Source organism: Petaurus breviceps, unplaced genomic scaffold, assembly GCF_028583685.1.
Source record: "Petaurus breviceps papuanus isolate PSGF00001 unplaced genomic scaffold, PetGlider_PUasm1.0 90702, whole genome shotgun sequence".
Lineage (NCBI taxonomy): Eukaryota > Metazoa > Chordata > Mammalia > Diprotodontia > Petauridae > Petaurus > Petaurus breviceps.
Window position 1 is genome coordinate 7122730 of NW_027187317.1, and position 22762 is coordinate 7145491.

Here is a 22762-nt window from a genome sequence, read left to right on the forward strand (position 1 = left end):
ACCTTTTTATTCATAATGCATAAACCAATCATCCAGTTACTTCTCGGCAGTTGCCTGTTTTCGTTTCATAATACAATCTTTGTTCTTAGTTATGAATGCATTTTGTTCATTCCTGTCTTGAATAATCCCTCATTAAGCTAGTCACTTTCTGCTCCATGCTAAAAAGGAAAAATTATCATGCAAATGTGGCATGCCATATTAAAAAGCACATTACCAAACACTTTTGTTGCTGTCCTTCAATTAGTTTCCCTTCTTTGAATTGAATTCCATTTGTTGTTAAACTAGTGACTTGATGTATGGACTCATGAATCTGAGGCTGCTGCCAAGAATGTGGGGGAAAAAGCATCAAAGCCTCTTCAGAAAGCTGCAGAGGCGAGCTGAAATGAATTTGCTTCACCTTTGACAAGAACACTTGAACAGCACTGGAATCCTCTGATGATTCGGCTTGGCTAATTATCCAATTATTTATTTCAAGAATAAAGGCACTATTTTACAATTAGAGAAGTGTATCTGAGAAGTGTAGAGAAATGTATCTGAGAAGTAGATAGAGAAGCAAATCTGAGAAATTTGGTAATGATGACTGACTTAAGGAACTTCCGAGATGAACAGTATCTTCTTAAACTTGGCGCACTGAGGGTTCTCAAGAAGGCGTTCCATGCTCTCTTAGTGAGATCGTTCAATGCTCCAAAGTTATTTGTTTGGTTCTCGGAACATTTCTGAAAGTGGATTACATTATTCGCTAGTCAACCCGTTGAATTTCCATGGTCTTTAAGCTCTGTTTAAGTTGTATTTCTCTTGATTAAAAGCTTTTGGTTCAAAGCGATACTTTTTAATTGCCTAATGATATAAGTCAGTTCTTAGGAAAGAACCGCACATTTAGGAGTTCATTTGCAATATAACTGAAAAATTCATTGCATGGCAGTAAAACAATTTACTGTTAATTACAAGGAGAAGAATTTGCTGTAGCATGCTCCCAGATTGCCATGAATCATGCAGCACTCCTAGAGATTTATAACAGATGTGTAAGTGGGATGAATTAGCAGGGTTTAATAACAGAGACACAAATCATGCAGACTTCAAGGAGCTTTAATTGATATACTAGAATGTGACGGGCATGAATCACTCAGCCATTCAACAGCACTGTAACATATGGTCAGCTCAATATGCTGCATCTTAAATCGGTTGGTGAGTCGTTGGTTGGCCCATATGGTGGTAGCAATATATTTTTCACGATTTTTTTAAAAAAAATCTATTTTTAAAAAAGAAATATGATTATAACGATTGCTTGTTATTGAATAGTCACCCAAAAGACAGGCAGCATTTTTTTAGAATTTGAAAAGGGCAGCTACCTTAAAGAAATTGTAGCTATTGGTTTTATAACCACATCGTTGGAGGCAGCAAGCACAGAAGTGACTGTACCAATCGGTGACCCAGCACACTTGAGGCCATGGTGAATTGTAGAGGACAACACAGCTGACAGTAGGGTAATCTGGGAAATCTCATTGGCCCGATGGAGTAGCACGAATAAAATCTATGGTATCAGTGTCGAGAGAAGCAGATGAATTGCCCGTATTTGCCTGCCAATGTAAAGACAGATCTTTGAGAGGGAAAGTATGTGTGGCCAGGCTTTTACAATTTGGTTCTTTAAAGGAAGGAGTGAATGTTCATACCTTATTCTAGCCTCTTCAAGAGGACATTCATCAAAAGAATACTGGTAAACCATTGGATCAGAAAAGCAGAATTTCCCTATAAATATTGAAGAATTATCATTTCAGGAGATGGAAACAGGTAGTTTGGTAAAGGTTTGTAAACTGTACTGTAAACATGTTTTTATTGGAACTAGAATCTGGCAGCTTTCTGAAAAGCTTTTGTAACATTAGTAAACCTGACAGACTTGAGAAAAGAGTATTGCAGCCTTAGAACTGTAGCTGCCAGAATTTAATGTCAACAATTAAAATTTATTTTGATCCTTACCTAGTGTTTATTACTGTTTGTATACACAACAGACCTTACTAATACAGAGATGCACTATTAGATGGAATTACCATCTGTTCAGAGTGAAATGCTGGCATCTGTCTTCGATTCTAAAACTAAAATGATATTATTTCAAACAAAACAAAATTAACCGCTTTTTATTCACCAACTTCAATTGTGTGTGCGTGTGTGTCTGTGTGTGTGTGTGTTTGGGTGTGTGGCCACCCAAGGAAAAGGCTTGTTTGCAAAGTTTTTAATGACCTTTGTCGCCATGTCTGCATTTAGATATATGACTTTAACATAAGTTATATGAGCCATCTGTCTTTATTGGTCTTTTTGGTGCCCTCTTTCATACAATAGCATACAGCAATCATAGGCTTTTAAATACTGTTTTAGCTTTATAATACATTAAATATGTATTATATAGCAATGCATTAAAATAACATAATTAAAATACACAAAATGTGACTTTGAGTCTGTGAAGCTATGGTACGCAAATTATTTTGACAGATGTGTCTTTACCAAATCTGACTAAAAAAAATTAAATAGATAAAAATTATAGTCGATTCATTCTAACAAAGTTGCTACAGGTACTACAGTGACACCTTTAGGAAAATATATACCATATCTTTTATGCCTGGATATTTTTAATTTCCCTATACACTAAGGCATATGTTAGAGATTTATGTATAGCCTCCTCTCTCTCTCTCTTTCTCTCTCTCTCTCCTCTCCCCTCCCCTGCTTCTTTCTTCATCTCTCCTCCCTTGCCTTCCCTCCCTCTCCCCTCCCTTCTACTTCTCTTCCCCCTCTCCTTTTTCTCCTCTCCCTTTCCCTTTCTGTCTCCTTTCTTTCTTTCCTTCTTCCGAGTCTCTATCTTGGTTGTGGCCTCTGTCTCTCTGTCTCTCCTGTGTCTATCTTGGCCTCTGTGTGTCTGTCATATATCACAATTTAAATATCCTATTGAAGATGGTCTCCAGATTTTTTAAAAAGAGAATTGTGGTGAATCAAGGACACTGGCAGATGCAATACTAATGTTAGATCAAAGATGCTACTTTCTGAAAAGCAAAGGCTCCTATTCCATATATCACAAAATAATAAATTGTGTCATGCCAATGTTTAATGCGTGTACACAGTGCATTAACTGTAACTGTAGTACATTTATTTGTGCTGGAGGAGACTTGAAAATGATTAAAAAATCAATACTTCGCTGTCAGAGAAGCATGTGTTACGATGCATTTAAGTAGTTAATTGCATAAGCCCCATAAAAGCTTCAAGTTTGGGTAGCAGGGATGCCATAATTACAGTCCAAGCAGCTACCATTTATTAATGGTGGACTTTAAGGGAACACTGGTTATTGTCATCTCTACTGTCTCTATGTATGGTTCAGAAATAATGGGCCCTCTACTCTTTCGTCTGTGCAGAGAGAATGCTATTGGCCCAGCAATTAATGAGAACCAAGGCAATCTCCTGTTGGCATAAGTATAGGCATTAGTGGTCAATGTTCTTTTGATGGGCATGCTTGCTATCATGGGGAAATCTATAGGATCCTCTGAAGTTTGTAAGATTTTCCTTTTTGGAGGAGCTGACTTTAGTGCAGCCATCAGATAGAAAAATCTTCACATTGATTTAGAACAGACAAATATTTGTCTATGTCCTAGGCCAAGCCACATTTTAGAATCGCATTTGATAATTTTTTTTGGCTGAAGGGAGGTGCTATGCAGTAATTAAGTAGCAGCATTTTACCTGTGCAGAGAATATGGAACCACCTATTGAATGCCAAACGATTCTTTTCACAATCTCATGACAGTCAACTTCTCTTGTCCATGGAAGGACTCTTTTCATTTGATCATCTCAATTTTAGCAACAGGAAATTGGTAACACTTAAAAATATTTTCATAACATTTCATCAAGTTCTTCCTGTCCCAAATTAGAGGGTAGCATTGTTCTGCCCTCTTAGCTATCTTCAAAGAAGCTTTTGTCCTCTTCAAAATTAAAAGGATAAATTCTTCTTACAAAGCCATTTTCCCTATCCAGCTTTGTGTTTAATACTTCTCTTTATTTAAACACTCTGCTCTCCTTAGGCCAGGCAGTTCAGAACTTCACACCACCCCACTTTAATTTTAACATTGTAAATTTCTTCATTATGATGTGATACTAATTAGATTATAAAGTCATAAACGATGCCTAAAGAAGAATTTATAGCATCCAGAGATTTTTAAAAGAATATTTATAAGACAGAGAATAGAAGTAGGATAATTTTTCTAGGTTAATGTAGGAAGTGAGACATGCTAATAGTGCTAGTGTAAAAAAATAAGAGTATTTCTTTATTTAAAAGAAAAATGGATTAAGGTTTATATGATAGTGTTCTTTAAACATGTTGGGTTTTGAAGGCAGTCTTCATGTTTTAGATGCTATCACAGAATTTAGGATGCTACAAATAACCAACATGTCATGGTAACAGTTGACTTTTATGTGATGCTCAATCTGAACTGAAGAAAAAGAATTGAATTATTGCATAAGGATAGAGTGCATCATTATTAGTAAATTTCACTATATGTTATTTGGAGGCTATACCAGTTATGCTATATGGTTGCTGTGATGCATTACACATGTAGAGGAAATTCTCTGTAACCCAAAAGGTTTATTGTAATTTATTTTTCTCTGAAGTCAGTTGACTGCCAAAGTACTCCTGTGCCATAGGAGAGGAAGAATCTTAATTATACCCATTTTGTATATGAAAAAAGCAACACTGAGATTTATATGCATTTAATGGTTTTAAATTTATATAGACTTGGAATTGGAGACAGTAACTGAAATCTTACAGACCACAGTCATTACGGATAGAACATACTCCTTAATTTACTGTTTTTTTCACCCACCAGGTATTGAGGTATTCAAATGTATTAATTCATATCTCTAAGCCCATCACTTAATGATTCTGTGAAATCAGTCTAAACTTTTCCTACTTTTTAGACACCTCTTATGTGGGTTTTTCTAACTGCATTAGAAATATCTATGATCTTTTCATCATTCTTCTTTTGTGAGATTAGCCCAGTTAAATTGGTCTGTAACTATACTTAACCCTCTCTTCTAGTCTTGGAAACACATTGAAGATAATGACACAGTAGGGCACTTTCTCTTTAAAACTGGTCAAATCCTCTGCATGTGTCTGTTTGATAGACCAGCTGGTATTTAAAAAAAAAAAAGCCAAAGAATAATAAAAAAAAAAGTGTTCTGATGGGAGACATCCTCTGACATTGACTCCCTAAGGCTAATATAACTGCTTCAAAAAAAGATTTCCCCATGAAACTAAGAGGCAGTCTCCTAGCAGCTAAAGTTAGAGTACTTTGCACTAATCTTACAGGGCTGTTGAAACCAATGGCATGTGCCATTACTGATAAGGACCATTTTTTTCTGTGTCACCAGTTGGTAGGTCATGCCACCTCTGTTAAAAGTTAAACCAAAAGTGCGAAGCTTCTTGGAGTTTGGTTTTTCTAACTTGCTTCCAGATTTATTTACCTAACTACAAAGAGAACATTGATTCTGATATATCAGATCATTAAGGCCATACAAGACTTGTTTAACGTCCTTATTTTGCCAGTTTGATAGGATGATAGAGAGTTGTATCAGAAGGTTGAGGACCAAATGAAGCATTGAAGCAAAGGCTTCTGTGGACCATGGAAAATTCACCCCTCACTTATTAGGTGTGTTTTTGCACACTTCCTTCAACTGTTCAGTTAACAAAGAGTCACTGACATTTATACAAAAAATGTGCATAATTTTTAATATAACTTCAGCTAAATTGAATGTTTCTCATAATAAAGGTGGTACTTCTTGCACCCTAGCAGGGTTTGAAAGGGATTATGAAGACAACAGCTGCTTAATTCCACCTTTTGGGGCTAAATTTGGGCTCTATACATGGGAAGGACATGTAATCACGTTCCATAAATTGCTCTCATCTTCCTAAGCTTTAATATTTATTGCAATCCCAAAAGAAAGGCTACTGGTGTAGACATTGAGCTATTGCTTGATGGTGGTAGCACGTTATACATAAATTGAGTTGCTCTCTAAATTTTGACTAACAGCCTAATGGTAAGGAATTCTTAGTGGAATTTCATATTGACAACTTCTGAGACCAGTCACTAATGTAGTTTTTGTCAATGGATGCATAAGTAAATTAATGAATGAAAATGAAGGATAAGGAAAAATAATGAACATGCTTGATAAGCATTCATCTACTACAGTAATGATATCCTATGAATTATAGCAGCATGTAGGATATAGAATTATTTGATCTTTCACTAAACTGGTCTATTTATGACCCATCTTCCTTGTTAAATGTCATTTAAATTACTTAAATGTTTAAAATTCAATTTCTACACATATGTATTTTACTGAAAAACTTGTAGGTACTTTTAGAAATTAATAAAGAATGGTTATGTCTTCAATTTTATTGAAATAACTATGGCAGTTTTCTTAAGGTGAGGTGTTTTCCTTATATATTCATACATACATACACCTTGACACTTTAGGCTTGGGATCTTGCAATAACATCCTAATAATATATGGGTTTATGCTTTACTTACATTTTTATGTACACATTTTCTCCCTAGCTAAATTGTAGACTCCTTGAGGGCAGGGACCATGTATGTCATCATTATCATCTTCATTCTCAGCTGGCATTTATATAATGCTTTAATGTTTGCAAAGAACTTTACAAATATTGTCTTGTTTGATCCTTGAACTTGGGCTTGTTGATAGCATTTGTAATTGGAGGACCAATATTGATCATTTGGGGAGGTTCATCACCAGTTTAGGAAATTTTAGGGCATAACTTGTAAAGACTGTTAAATGAGAAAGGGAGAATCCATTGACAAGAGTATCCATCCCAATTAAAATGAAATTCTTCAAATTTATATCTGATCTATATCTATCTATATTTATCATGTTTGGTTATAAGCACTTTTTCATACACAGCCCCAGCCCGTGTGAGAGCTCCACATGTTGAAGGAATCAACTGTACAACTATGAAGATTAGTTGGCCTCCACCTGGAGAACTGAACGGACCTTCTCCCATCTACCAGCTAGAAAGGAGGGAGATATCTTTGCCAGGACTGGACAGTGAAATGACAAAAGGCATCCGTTTTATTGGAAATGGATATTATAAATTCCCCAGCTCAACTCTGCCTGTCAATACAGACTTTACAGGTTAGTTCATTGATTATTACTTCACCTAAAAGTAATTGAATGGGTAATCCCTAAATTACATGCTATAATTCTGACAAATCTTTGTAATTAATATATAGTATATCTGTTTATAGAAATGAATGCTAATTAAACACATGTATTAATGAAGGAATTCTATTATTTATACTGCACTTGTCTTTTTTTTTAAACAACTGGTATGATCTCTTATAAAACATCAGGTTGCTGTGGAGTGGGGTGGAGAGGGCAAGAGGAGCTCAAAGTGACTTATCTGGTGAAACAGAACCATAATAAGAATATATTCTTCCCTGCTCCACCTAAATCTCTATAAATCATAGTTTGCAAACCACCCCTGCCTATAGGATCAAAGAAGTTACTCTCCTTTATATAATGCTTTATAGTATATGGAGTGTTGTCCTTATAACAAACCTGTGAAATTGGTAGGGCAAGCAGTGTGATCCATTTCACAGATGAGGGAACTGAGCCATGACCACATGGCTAATAAGTCTCAGATGTGAGACTAAAATCCAAGTCTTTTGATTCCAAGTTTTTTTGGAATCATCAAGTGTTCTTTCATGGCACCATTCTTGTGTAAAGTCTTTCCTTTTGATCATGAATCACTTTCCCACTCTGTGTTAATTCACAAAAGCCACAACTATTTGTAGAAACTCATAAATGTATATAAAATTCAGAGAGGCCCATTTTGTGCATAGGTAGGTATCTGGTAATTGTTTTGTTAAAATGAATAGTTGAATCAAGATCATCAAAATTCTAGTAATAAGGAAGGATACGGGATAGCCTATAATAGTTTCTGATTAACATTCATATAAAGTAGCTATGCACTATGAAAAAAAAGAAGAGAAAGACCAGGATGAAAATAGAACTTAATTACTTGGTGAAATAGTTTTGTAAGCTAGATTCCTGGTCAAACATTTGGCATTGAAGCATGTTCACTGATGAAGCATCTTCAGTTTGTGTACAGCTGTGCGTTCCTGATGCAGGTGTGTCAGCCTGAATCTGTTGGCTAGCCACTGGACAGATTTTTGATGGGATCACCCACTGTTGTTGTACTGAAAGATAGAGTGGTCCATTTACTATTAATAAATTTAGTTGTCCTCATCATCTCCCTGGCCAGTCTTATACTCAGGTTCAAGTGCTAGGGGCAGATGTATTCTCTGGGAAGTTTTCCAAATTAATCTTTAAAAAAGTTAGGCCATAAACACGAGTCTCACTGAGCAGGATCCTTCTGTCTCTAAAAAAAGCTTCCAGCTGTACTGAAAATGTGCTTGGAGTACACATTATTAAAAGGAGGGTAAGATAGGTAAAAGTGTAGTTTTAGATTGAGAAGTCCTTAAGTATTTGTAAAATCTCAGGCAAAGAAAGGAAGTCTTCATCTATTCAGCTGTATCATAATATTACAATTGCTTTTTCATCAATAGCTGACCCCTATTCCCATCCTCACTCTGCTTTTCAGATTTTCTTTCACTTGTAAAGTAGAGAGTAACTTTTGGAACCTCAATTTATGATTTGGCAGACTTATTTCATGACCATTCTCTTTAAGTTATAGAAGAATTACCTATGTGTATCCAAGGAAGAAGATTCCTCATTGAGTTTCTTACACTGATGAAATCACATTTCTGGACCCTTCTCAAAAAAATGTTTCTCAATTGACTGAAACAATTTAATTTTGCCAATCCATCAGGATTTTTTTTGGTGCTATATGGGCCCAACCTTAGAAAGATATAGGGTAGGGGAGGCCAGGTAGCACAGCGAGTAAGAGCACTAGCCCCAGTGTCAGGATGACCTGGGGATTGAATCCAGACTCAGACACTTAGCACCCACCCAGAAACACCTGGCCGTATAACCTTGAGCAAGTTACTTAACCACAATTGCTTAGGGGCATCCAGGTGGCTCAGCGAGTAAGAGCACCGGCTCCAGTGTCGGGATGACCTGGGGATCGAATCCGGGCTCAGATACTTAGCACCACACCCAGAAATAACTGGCTGTGTAACCTTGAGCAAGTTACTTAGCCCCAATTGCTTTAAAAAAAAAGATATAGGGTAGATAATGTACTAAAAGGATATACGAGAATTGAGATGGAGGTGAGATTCAGAATAGTGGATAAGGACACCTGTATTAACTGAGATTCACCAGAAATACTAAAAGTTTCTGTGCTTGTTTTAATTTGCAGGTTTTTTTAAAGATAGCATCTTCTGATTAATTATTTGATAGTTACATGGTACAATAAATAAGAGCATTTCATCTGGTGTCAGGAACTAGGCAAGACCTTTAACCTATGCCGGCCTTGGTTTCCTTACTTGTAGAATGGGATTAATAAAAAACTTCTATCTGTTATAGTTGTTATGAGGACAAATGAGATATTTGTAAGGTACCAGTAGTTGGCACACAGTGGGAGTTTAATAAATGCTTATTTCTTATATCTCTTCTGCATTTCATCAAACTCTTAAAGAAATCTGGGGGATAAGGCAAAATAAAGCTTTTGTCTCTTTCTATGACAGTTCCTTAAGACATATTGGTGTTCAATTCCTGGTAAAGAGTTCTTTTATCAAAGTAATGCTTGATATACAATATGATCATATATACACATATGTATATTCTACAAATACATATGGGTTATATATGTGTATATATTTTTAATCTTTGATGGAGCAGTTATTTTATTGATGAGGGAACTTCCTTAAATAGTATATGTTAGACCTCATAAAGTGTGACTTGTGTGGATGCTCAGGTAAATCCTTCACAGTGGTCTACCAAATGTTCCTAAAAATATCAAAGATGATTGAAAAGAGAATATTACAGTTATTATTTTTATTCAAATTTTCTTTCCCCAAACTTACTTTGATCATTTCATTGAACTTACTAAAACATGAACTCTAATACTAATTATTTCTCATAATCCCTATTGGGGACCACTGATTAAAATTCTATAGCTTTCAGAGTTGTTTTCCTTTATGTTATTGTGATTATAGTATAAATTGTTCTACTACTTATATTCATTTCACTCTGACTATATGAATCTTCCCAAATATGATAGGACCAATATCTACCAGAATTCCCAACCTCACCTCTATAATTTGGGTTAGACTAGTCTTCCCTAAATCTAGCCTCCTCCTTCTCTGTACTTAATCAGCTCCTAAGGCAGTCTTCCTAGTTATCTATGGGCATAAAGATCCCACATATGGAAGTTCAATGTTAAATGTTTAAATGAATGAATGAATTTTTGAATAAAAATCATTTATTATTATGTGTAAAACACTGTGCTAAGCACAGAAATACAAATATAAATCTGTATAAATAGTTCTTGCCCTCAAGGAGCTCATATTTTAATGGAGGAGATAGTACATATGGAAGGTTTCAGCTGCAAATCAGATGGGCAAGTCTCCTGGTCTTTAGTGGTCAGCAGCAAAGCAGATAGAAATAGCTCTTCTTTAATGTCATTTCCACTAATAAAATCATATCAGTTTCTGATGTTGAATCATCTGAAGGTGTCAATCATCTTCTGAAAGAACCTCTTCCATTTTTGATACAGTTCTGATTCTTCAGTAAAATATTTCCTGACATATTCCTAATTCTGCCTTCTGGGGCCAAACCAAACCAAACCAAACCAAACCAATAATTCTTCTTCAGGAGTTCCCTTCAAATACTTGAAGACAGATATCATGTCTACTCTTCTCCAGTTAAGTATCCCCAGTCCATTCTGTTACATAGCAAAAAGAAAGTTGGCTCCAGGGTCAGAGGACTTGTGCTCAATTTTCCCCTCTGATTCTTAGTACCTCTATGATCTCAGGCAAACCATTTACCCTCCCTGAGCCTTGTTTTTCTTATCTTAAACCGAAGGTATTTTACTTGATGGCCTCTAATGTCCTTTCAGCTCTGTGCCTAAGCCTGATTCTGTGAGAAGATCCAAGACTGCCAGATGTGGTGGGGTATACTTTTAGCCCTGTTACTGAGAAGGCTGATGTTGGAGAATTTCCTGAGTTCAGAGCTAATACCAATTTAGACTTGGCAGTTTTCCTGAAGCTACACGAATCACCACATACTATTCTACCCTACACATTTCCTCAAAGAGGCAAGGGGACCTACATTAGCTGAGTTATGCTCCTCTAACCAATTATACTTTCTGTGGTATGGCTAAGTACATCTTTTGTTAACTACTGAATAAATGCATATTGTCCTCACATTGAACCTGAAATGACAAAGCCAGTCTAAGTCTTTAGCATTTGGTGTCCTTGGTAATTGCGATTATCTATCTAATGTCATGATTGAGTTAGGGCAAGGTGTGATTGGAAATGCACTGTGGCACATGATCTTTAGATGGTGTATATTGATTACTCTCAATGGAACAGGGAGTAGATTTCTACTCCTTCCATGTAAATGGAGGGCATTCTGACAATGAAGACAGGGACCACAACTAGGAACCTATGAACTTCAGGTTGAAACTGTAGTCTTTGACCCAGAGCTTTTAGTACATCATATTGAAATCAGAGTCATAAGATAGGAGAAAAAAAATGGAAATGAGGAAGAGATTTGTGAACTCTCTTTGTGATGACAAAACCCCAGGTTCATCATATTATATTTGCTGGAGTACATTTCCTCCAGTGAGGGAGCAAATTGGACCAACTTTCATGACCAAGGGGCTGGGGAGGTTGTAAGGGAAAACAATAACCTGGTAGTTTGGAGGAACAAAGGGTCCTGACAGTATGGTCCAGTTGAGCCAATGTAGAGACTATCTCTGTAGCAGAACTTCATAGACTTGGGGAGCTCTCTGAGGACTCGCCTTTATGGGAGAAACCAAGACAACAGAAGTATGTCTTAGTTCCTTAATACATCCTCTCTACAAAGATCTAGAAAACGCACCAGACCAAATCCTGAACAGGAAATCCAAGAAAAAAAAATACACTGAGTCTTATTTCCATCCCAAGTCAGCATATGAAAGCAGACAGAGTTGTGTGGGCACTGGTAGCATGGTCTGATTGGAGGTGCATCGACACAGAGCATTCTCTTACACAGAAACTGAGAAAAGACTGTACTATGCAAAAAGACAAGAAGAGAGAGGCACCAGACCTAATACAGAGATTGTGACCTTTTCTAGACTGCAGGAAAAGATACTAACTAGAAGATCCTGTTAGGATACAATATGTATTCTAGCTTCTGTTGGTGTTCAGTCTTTTCAGTCATGTACAACTCTTCATGACCCCATTTGGGGTTTTCTTAGCACAGATATTGGAGTGGTTTACCATTTTCTTCTCTAGCTCATTTTAGAGATGAGGAAACTGAGGCAAACAGGATTAATTGACTTGCTCTGGTTAACACAGCTAGTAAGTATCTGAGACCAGATTTAAATTCAGAAAGATGAATCTTCCTGACTCCAGGCCTGGTACTCTATTCATTGTACCATTTATCTGCCCACTTCTAGCCCAGAGGAAAATCCAGGACAGGAATGCCAGACCAGATAGGACGTTATAGTTTTATCATTCCAAATTTGAAAAACTTTCTAACTGTCTAAGCACAGCAGCTGTTTACAAGATTTTTGAATCAGAGACAAGGCAATAGCTGCATTGCAAAGATTCAAACCCAGCTCAGGAACTAACAAGGCTCAGAGCAGTAGAGCAGTGATGAAACTTTACCCTGAATCAGACCACTATGAGAAGGCTGAAAGCTAGCAGTCCCCTAGTCTGATAGGTTCCTGAGAACCTGGAATATCCTAATACTCAGTACCCCAGGAAAGCAACAGAAGAACCCAAGAGATCAAAAGCTTAGCATGGTGTCTGGTACTGTGAGTCCTTAATAAATGCTTGTTGGCTTCACTGTTTTCATGTGAAGGTTAAGTTTGGATTTTTTTCTTTCCTTTTTTTTTTTTTTGGTGACACTTCCTAAGAGCAGGCCAGCTCATTTTCCTCTTCCTTTTCAATTCTGGGTCCAATTCACTGTCCATCTGTATGGTCTGTCTCAGATATACATACTGATTAAGAAGGTCTATATGTTTACACAAATGCTTGTTGAAATCTGCAATAGATGTTCTTCATCGCTTGGTCTTTTCTACATGGGTGGTCAGGCCTGACTCCTTTGAATGACGGCAGCTCCCTTCCAGGAGGCTCTGTAATGTTCTGGGGCTCGATGCAATCAGCATAATGCCATGAATACATATGAAAATCTGGAAGATCTCACCATCCATAGATTGTGATTGTCCCAACATAGATTTCTATGTGACTTTCTAAGTGTTTGTTTTCCTTAGTTCTATTTTTAGTTCCCTTCTACGTACATCCCTGACAATAAAGTTATAGTCCAAGTGTGGTGGTTCCATTGTCCTTGGTGGAGAAAATAGTAATTTGTTTGTTTGTTTTTACAATTATTTTGACAAATCTTTTCCATTTTTCTTCTGTTTGTTGTCCTCATTCCCTTTTCATCCTTGCTTTGTTGGATGTCTTGCCCAACTTAAAAAAACAAATTTTTACCCTCTACTGCTTTACTCTTCATTATGAGCTGATGATGATCATAAGCATTCATCATTTTTCTTTATGAGATTTCACAAATGAATTTATATTCTAATCTGATGTTATCCTTGGCAGTCGTCGCTCTCTATTTGGCAAATGTCATATATTTGTTGAGTAAGACTCCTTCTGGGATCTTTTGTTCTCCTTGTTGTGGTAATTAATTTGTATTGATTTAATATATGTAAACATTTTAAAAATATTAACAGATGTCATTTCTGTTATCCATTTCCCATTTATGATAGTCAATTAATTGTTTAAATAGTTCAGGGTTAGGCTTTTTGGTTCAATGGTATGCCATATCTTTTTCTCATTATTATGCTTTTTTCTTGCTTTTCTTTGTAATTCACATTCTTACACTAGTCTATAAAAATATTCTTATTAAATTATTTTAATTTATAAGTAATTATTAATGGATTAATACAAGAAAAATATCATTTAGATAATGTCAGTCTTTACTTCTAACTTGTTATTTCTGTGCCCCTTTTGCTACTTAATGTTTCCTTTATTTTTTTTTTTAACACATCTCATGCCTTCTCCATTAAAAAAAAACAACAGTATTTGAAAGGCATCGTTTTCTACCTCATTGTATGGTTGTAGCCAGTCACCTTGAGGCATTTAGAAACTTTATCCATTTTGGGATGGCTAGACCATAGGCATGAACTCTGTCTTCCCCTATTGTTTTGTTCTATGTTCCATAAATATTTCTAGGGCCCCATTAACACATATTGCTCTATCCTGGTGTGACGATATGATCTTAGGTATATGATAATGAACTTTTGTCTGGGAACTTTTAAGGCACCTCTATAAAATCTGGACATGTTCCTTTGTATTTTGCTGAAAGGATGACAGACAACCCCTAATATTGTCTCAGAGACTGAGTCTACACAAACTTTAATTGGTTATTTTGGAGTTACTTCTTGTGCCTTCTTTGGTTTAATTTTCAGTGACTAGGTCTGCTCTCCCTTGGATGTTTGGAAGGACAGACTCTTATCAGAGAGTCCCACTCCTGTATTGACCTATAAAGAAACTGATAAATAATTTTCAAAACCTTTGTACTTTTTACCTTTTTAGAGGACAGACTAAAGAATAGCAGAGCTGCTCCCTGGATTCTGAAGGGAAAGGTAAAACCAATGTCTGTACTCAATTTCTCTCCTCCCTATCCCTCAGAGCCTGTAATGGCTATGCCTTGGAGTAAAAGTACATCAGAGCTGCTTGTGCTCATTAACAACTTTCTGGGTACAAGTCAGTAACTAAACACCTAAGAGTGGATTTATTTGCCCAAGAGGTGGTAGTAGCTGGGGTATAGATGAATATTGGGTTTCTGCAGAATCCATGACAGAGGTAGATTTGTGGCTTGAAGTCAATTAAGGAAAATATTCTTGAGCCCCAACATTTTGCTATCTTGTTTTCTGTTCAGTAGGGTCCTGAAAGTCTAACCTTTTAACCAGAAAAAGGACATTTCTTGGGCAGCAATAACCTTGAGCATTACCATGAAAGTAACCACAAGTTAGTAAATCCAGGGATCTAGATCTCTAAAGAGAGAAGGGAAGTTCCTAGACAGGTTACCTCTTGGAAGAGAATTTCCTTTGTAATCCTCACAGAAGTAGCTGGTGGCACAGTGTGTAGAGTATTGGAACTTATAGTTAGGAATACTTGGATTCTTCCTAGAGGGGAACTCTGGTATGCAGTTAAGGGATTTTTATTTCTGTTTTTCTGTTGTTATGAGTATTTTATATAGTCTGTGTTTTCTGGAAGGTGAAATAAAGGCCATTTTCTTTTTATATGCTTTTGTTTCTTTGAGTATATGGGAGCTGAAGCCCTTGCAGCCCAAATTCATGAGAACTTAGACATGAACTATATCTTAGCTATAGTCAATGATTTCCTGTAATAAATTCTGGATAGAAGCAATTACAAGACAAGGAGATACTGATTTTTTTTCAAATTAGCCCCTCAGACTAAAGCCAGTCTATATGTACCCAGACTTGGGGGGACTGAGCTACAGGGTACATATAAATCACTGCATTACTACTGGTCTAACTAGTGTTTCAACTCTTAATATTCAGTTTAAGTGTAGAATAAATAGTTCATTTTGTTAAAGGAATTCCAAGGGTCAGTGATGGGGATTATGGTGGTGAAATTTTTCTGTATCAAGGAGATCTTAGTTTCTGCTCCCAAAATAGCTCACCTTAAAGGCAAGTCCTGTAATATTTACTTTATATTAAATAATTTCTATGCATTTAAAATGTAACTGACATAATGGGGATGGTGTATAGGTGACATATAATAGTTAATATTAAAAATAATATGTTGTTCATTTTTCAGTTGTATCTGACTTCATTACCCCATTTGGGTTTTTCATGGCACAGATATTGGAGTGGTTTGCCATTTCCATCTCCAACTCATTTTTACAGATGAGGAAACTGAGGCAAACAGGGTTAAGTGACTTGCCCAAGGTCACACAGCTAGTAAGTGTCTAAGGCCAGATTCGAATTTAGGAAGATGTTTCTTCCTGATTCTAATCCCAGAATTTTATTCATTGAACCACCTTAAACTTGAAAGCAAGCAAAGGAATGACTTTATAGCACTAAATTTCAGACTGAACATATAGATCTATATATATTCAGTATATATAGTATATTAAGTATAGTTTATATAATATATTAAGTTTATATAAATATATACATGTAATATCAGACATTTAAATACTTGGTGCTGTGACCTTGTTGTTCACTGATTTTTTTTAACTTAACCAATTTTAACATAGTTTACCCAAATATAATATCAATATGAATTCACCCTCTGATCTTAAAAGGCAAGTAATAGCACTTACTAAGCATGCTCCCAGAAGTCAGTGCAGTTTAAGGCCTTTAAAGCTTAAAATGGCACTAAGATGTCTGGGACACCCTGTATCTTAGATTTAAAGGGGGTACTTATGAAACCATAAACTAACAAAATGAGAGCAAGTGGAAGGCAGTTTAGGGATCATCTCATAAAACTGTCTCCTTTGACAGATGGGGAAACCTGAAGCCTATGTTGAAACATTCTAGAGAATGAAAAAATATTTGATCTGGAGTAAGATCAGTCTTGACCCCCAGTTATAAGGTACATACATGTGATCTTAGGCATGGCATGTCACTCCCTCTCTCGGTTTCCTTCTAGCTTTAAAATTGTGTGATCATATGTTGTGTGACCAGGCTACAAAACCTAGGTCTTCTTCCTTCTAGGTTAGTGTTTGAGACATTATATCATTCTACCAGGAGAGTTTGAAATATGCATTTAGGTCTTTGCTCATGTGAGACGATTTGACCATAGAGTCTGGGATCCTAGAACTAGAAGGAATGTCAGAGGGGACATTATACAGATGAAAAAATGAGAAAACCCAGGAATGTTAACTAACTTGTTTCAAGGTCACATGGGTAAGCACCAGAGGCAAGAATTGAACCACTTGTACCTACAAAGCTAGTGCTTTTCAAGTAAATAGAGTTGAAAATAAGTCTGTTTTGAGGACTGGAAAGCAGAATAGAATATATTCTATTTGCGAAACCCCCTTGGAGCTAGGAAAATTTCATTACATAAAAAACACCAATGCAAATGAAGAATGTTCTCTCTTATGAGGTTGGTTACATAATTGGTCCTACAGAGAAAGATTTTTTTAAACAAGAATGAAGAGTTAATTCAAGTTGGATCTGTGCTGAGAGCTCTGTGGCTTTCCATATGATACAAATAATCCCAACATATCAAAATAGCATCTAAAATGATCATTTTTTCTAAAATGATTTTCTAAAATGACATTTTCTAAAATGACATCTTCTATACTTCCCCAATTAAGAGAATTAGGTCCATAATTTTTTAGGAGTAAGTTTAGTTGTTTTAGGATATGAATGCAAATATAAAACAGTCTTCACAGTTCAAGGGTGAGGCTGAAACCATTCTACCTTATTTTAGTTGTGAATACTTAACTAGATGAGAAAATTCATTCATTCAATCAGTCATCAAAAAAACTTATAGTAAGCAGTTGACTGGTTGTTGTCCTTCATTCTGAAAGCTTACCAAAATGACATCACTATGTTAGAGTCAAGGTATGGTGTGTCCAACTATGGTTGGTCAAGTCAACATGAGCTTGGAAGGCTCTACTATAGGTCAGGCACAAATAGTCCATGTGAAAGTTTGTTCTGGATTCTTAGAAAGCAATTAGATGAAGGGGCGGCCAGGTAGCACAGCAAGTAAGATCACCGGCTCCAGTGTTGAGAAGACCTGGAGATTGAATCCCAGGCTCAGACACTTAGCACCCACCCAGAAACACCTGGCCGTGTAACCTTGAGCAAGTTACTTAACCCCTATTGCTTAAAAAAAAAAAAGAAAAAAAGAAAGCAATTAGATGAAGTCAAATGACACAAGAGACAGGAAGATTCTTCCAATAGGCTAGGAAACTTGGCCTCATTTCAGAAATAATCTATAAATTATAAAATGAGTTGAGAAGGGAGAGGAATCCCAAAAATTAGATGACTAAATAGGATGAGGTGTGGCAAAAAAAAATTTTACACTCAATGAAAAAAAAATCCTTTTATCTAATCTCCTAACAATGGAAATCAAATTTAATAGGAAGGCCTACTTGTAGATGTAAATATTTTATATTATCATTTTTTAAAAAATCCATTGTTACATGTGAGAATTTATCTTATTTTATTAGAAAATGTCATAGGTGGTTTTAGGGAAATGAGGAGGGAGTAGGAAAAGAATAATCCCTCTTCATCTTTGTTTTTTTTCTTTAGAAGTAACATAAAACTATTCCCTTGACTTGGTTATTAGGGATAATGTAATTCCAAAAAAGGGGACATATTGATAGTCCTTTGATTATATTTAATGTTTTTGATGAACAGACCCCAGACACTTGTATTTCTTTTAACACTTCCCTCAAAAGTGGGAGAAATATTTACTTTATTAAAAAAAGAAATAATTGATCAGAGTATAAATCTTTTTTTTTTTTAAATTCTACCACTCTCCTCTCTGCCTGTGTAAGTCAGCAACTATGGTGTCTTTCTTAAATTGACCAATGGGTTGGATGTTCATTAAGTACTTTGACCTATACAATTTTGTTCATTAGTTCTTTGTTTAGAATCTCCCTTTATTCTCTCAAAATTAATTAAATACACACACACACACACACACACACACACACACACATATATATATAGCATGTTCTAGTCTAGGTTTTTCTAGTCTTAAATTTTAAGCTCTGGAGAACAAAACCTATTGCTATGTCCAAGGAGTAGCACAGAGAAATAGACATAAATACCTAAGTGCTTTTTCATGATGATATGTAATCGACTGAATTCAGTCAATAGAAATTCTCATTTGTATTTTAGTCTTTAGCCCATAATTCTTCTTAAGGAATATCTTCCAAGTAATAGTAAAAATTAACTTTAGGGACATATTCTTACCCTGTTGGAACATTCCTCTATAGCTACATATAATTTTTATCTTTATTTCCATAATATATATGTAAATAATAATAGTTAACATCTCTATAGTGCTTTAAGTTTTGCAGGTTACTTTACATATATTATCTCATTTGATGCTTACAAAAACCTATTACATAGGTATTATTATTGCCACCATTTTACAAATGAAGAAACCATGACTGAGAGAGGTTAAGTGACTTGTCTGGTGTCACACAGCTAATAAGTGCATGGGGTAGGATTCAAGCTCAATTCTTGACTTTACATCCCACACTCTATCCACTGTGACATCTAGATAAATTCCAAAAGGATGTGTAAGAACATGCTTTGGCATAATCAAGTAACAAGGTAAAATATAATTTTGAAGTATTGAAAAAAAGCAGACTATATAGGTTTATTTAATTATATTTTCTCCTCCTTGAGTATTTGAGTTCTTATACCAAAACATGGAGGGTAACATGGTGTAGTAAAAACCTCATTAGATTTGACAATCAAGAACCTGGGTTTGACTCTTGATTCTGCCATTTGCCAGCTATGACTTTAGGTAATTCACTTGACTTTTCTTGGCTTCTGATTCCCCGTCTATTAAATGAAGGGGTTGAACTAGATGACCGCTAAAGTTCCATCCAATTCTGATTCTATGAGAGTATGTGGTGAGAGCAAGGAATGGGCAACCTACAGGTTCCACTGGAGTGTTGACATGCAATTTCAAGAAAACCAGTGCATCAGGGAGCACCCCTGTGGAGGACCTTTGGGAGGGTGAAGACCAAATGCCTTTAGAGGGAGGAGCTATATTGATGACGTCTTATAACCATTGAAGTTTCAAAGTATATTCAAGTGTGTCTTTAGATTGTACTTTGGGGGATTTTATGCTTGGTCACACAAAAGAATCATTTGAATTGATGACTTTTACTCCTGTTTCTTTTTACCTGAAGTTTTATACCTGTTTTCTATTGCTTTAGTGCGTAGGTTCAGTGAAAAGGCAAGCTGTTCTGTACATATGCCATTCATGCATTTTCTCAGAGCCACTCTGGAATCTAGTCCTAGTTTTTAAAATGAATTCTGAGTTTTCATCTTGAACAAGACAATTTTCTTTCTTCCTTCCTAATCCCAAGGAGCCAGAAAATAAGGAAAGAGTAGCTGGAAGAAAAGAAACAGGAGTGAAACCTACACAACAAAGCAGATAGTATTTCTTGATAAGTAACAACAAAAAAATCTTGAAACATTTTCTAACTTGCTCAACAGGGACTCATGCAGCCCGCAAGCTGGGCTGACATTGACCTTGCCAGTATTTCTGAGGTAATATTTCCAGTAGGATGAACTGTTTTTGTTGGGCACTAACATTCTTTATATCAGCTTTCTAGCATCTGCTTTTCCACTTCTTTTTTTAATCATAAAAAGATTTATTGTTGCCAGCACCAAAAAAAAAAAAAAAAAGGAAATCTACACTTTACTTGACTGCTATATGAAATCTCTTATTTACCTCTTTCAATTCTAGGGTTCTTTTAGTTTTAGTCTTTCTTTTTCATGATGTCTGTTTTAGAATTTTTTCAAAGACAATATTACCAAACAACTGTTGCCAGTTCTTAGTGGAATTTTGCATTAATAGAAAATTTCTTTGCATTCAGAATTGTAATGAAAACCAATAAAGTAGCTAGAATTTATATGGCATTTTAGGGTTTTTTTTTTCAAAATACTTTCCCATTATCATATTTGAGACTCAAAACAACCTTTGAAGGAGTTGCTATTATTATTCTCAGTTTACAGATGAAGAAACTGAAATCACAGGTCAGTTGTTCAGAGTCTTACACCTTGTAAGTATAAAGGCGAGATAAAAATCAGGTAGAATAATACCTGATAAATAAATGAAAAAAGAAGAATCAGATAGAAATCAGGTTTTGCTGACTGAAGAGTCCCACCATCTAGCCATTGCACTGTGCTGCTGATAAAACAAGAGAAGAGAAAATTTTGAAAGTTGCAAAATTCAGATAACTTATTGAATTGCTCAGGTTTTAAAAAAAATATGTAATAAGGGAATTTTTTAGTTGCTGTGAAGAAAGACTGACAGTTATTTTTACAACAAATAGAATGACTAATAATTAAAGTTACTGACATATGTAGGACTTTAAAGGTTGCAAAGTGCTTTACATAACTAATTTCATTTGAGTCTTACAACGATCCTGTTGAGTAGATATTATGCCCCATTTTAACAGATGAGGAAAATGAGGTTACAAGAGGTTTCATGGCTTCATTTCATCACAGAGATAGTGTCTGAAGCAAAATTGGAATGAAAGTTTTCCTGATTTCTAAGAATAGAACTCAAAAATGACCTAAAGTAGGCTCATAGACCTAGAGCTGGAAGCAACCTCCAAACCCATATAATCTAATCCTCTCATTGCATGCATGAGAAAATTAACCAGGGGAGTCAGTGACTTGCACCCAGATCATGTAGGTAGCAGAGGATTCTAACTTGAGAGCTGAGAGTTACTTAATAGTTGTATTGGCAGTGCCTAGCACAGACTAGATGTGTAATAAATGCTTGTTGATTGATTATTAGAGGTCTATAAAGGACGACTAGAGATGGTGGTAGTCTTTTGGACAGAGGAACTTAAGAAATGAATGTTTTTTTTAATATAGGGAGAACATTTAAAGATAACATCTAGTTCTTTTGACAATGAAATAAGAGAAAGCCAATAGACTATATCTTGGGTTAAAGGAAGAATTCCCTGAAGGTGGAGATTTTTATTCACTGGAATGGGATACTGGATGTCTTTGGAAGCCCTGACAATAAAGGATAGATTATTAGTTTATTTAATTCCTTCTAACTTAATTATATGATTTGATTTCTTGGAGTCATGTATCAGTAGTAATAGTTGGAGTGCCTATTATGGTGAAGATGAAAAATTTGGTTCCATGTTACTACAAGTAACTCTTAGTAGTTATGAAAGTGTCTCCCTTGCCTTAGGTACCAGTTTCTTGGGCCTGTTGCCATTGCATTTTAATGATGATGTATATTTCAATATAGTTTTATCAGCATAGCATTATGGCTTATTGCAGGAGGTTTAAGATGACAGTAATAATAAACACACACAATACAATAAAAGCACTTTTAATCTTGAAAGTGCTTTATAAACAGTCCTGATAAGTGTTACAGATGTATTAACTGCCTGCAAAAAGATTGAATCCTTTTTCAAGGTCAAAGAAGGTATTGGTGTCAGCATTCTGGTTTCAACTTTGATTTACAGTTTCAGGTTTGGATCTTTGAATTATGGTACTTTCAAAACAAAATTTGATACAAATACTCAACTGATCTGTTGTAATCCTTTGCCACATTTCCTTAAGTCTGTATATCTCACCTTTCATTTAAAAAAACACCAAGCTAGTTAAGCGTTAAATTATAGAGCAGGTGAGTGGGGCAGTGGATAAAGGACAAGATTTGGAGTCAGGAGGACTTGACATTGACAGCTACAAGACATTGGGAGAGTCACTTAGCCTCACTTAGTGCGTCAGTTTCCTCTTTTGTAAAGTGGGATTAAAAATAATGTCTATCAATGAGTTAGTATTTGTAAAGCCCTTTTCAAACATTAAAGTGCTATGTAAGTACAAGGT

At 35.7% G+C, this 22762-nt stretch overlaps 1 protein-coding gene across 1 annotated transcript in view; it reads left to right on the plus strand.

Annotated features, from left to right (window-relative positions):
- Positions 1 to 22762, plus strand: part of USH2A (usherin) — a 1033591-nt gene that overhangs the window by 257768 nt on the left and 753061 nt on the right. The window contains exon 21 of the mRNA XM_069066041.1: positions 6952 to 7182. Within this exon, the coding sequence (XP_068922142.1) occupies positions 6952 to 7182 (231 nt within the window). The remainder of the gene's footprint in view (positions 1 to 6951; positions 7183 to 22762) is intronic.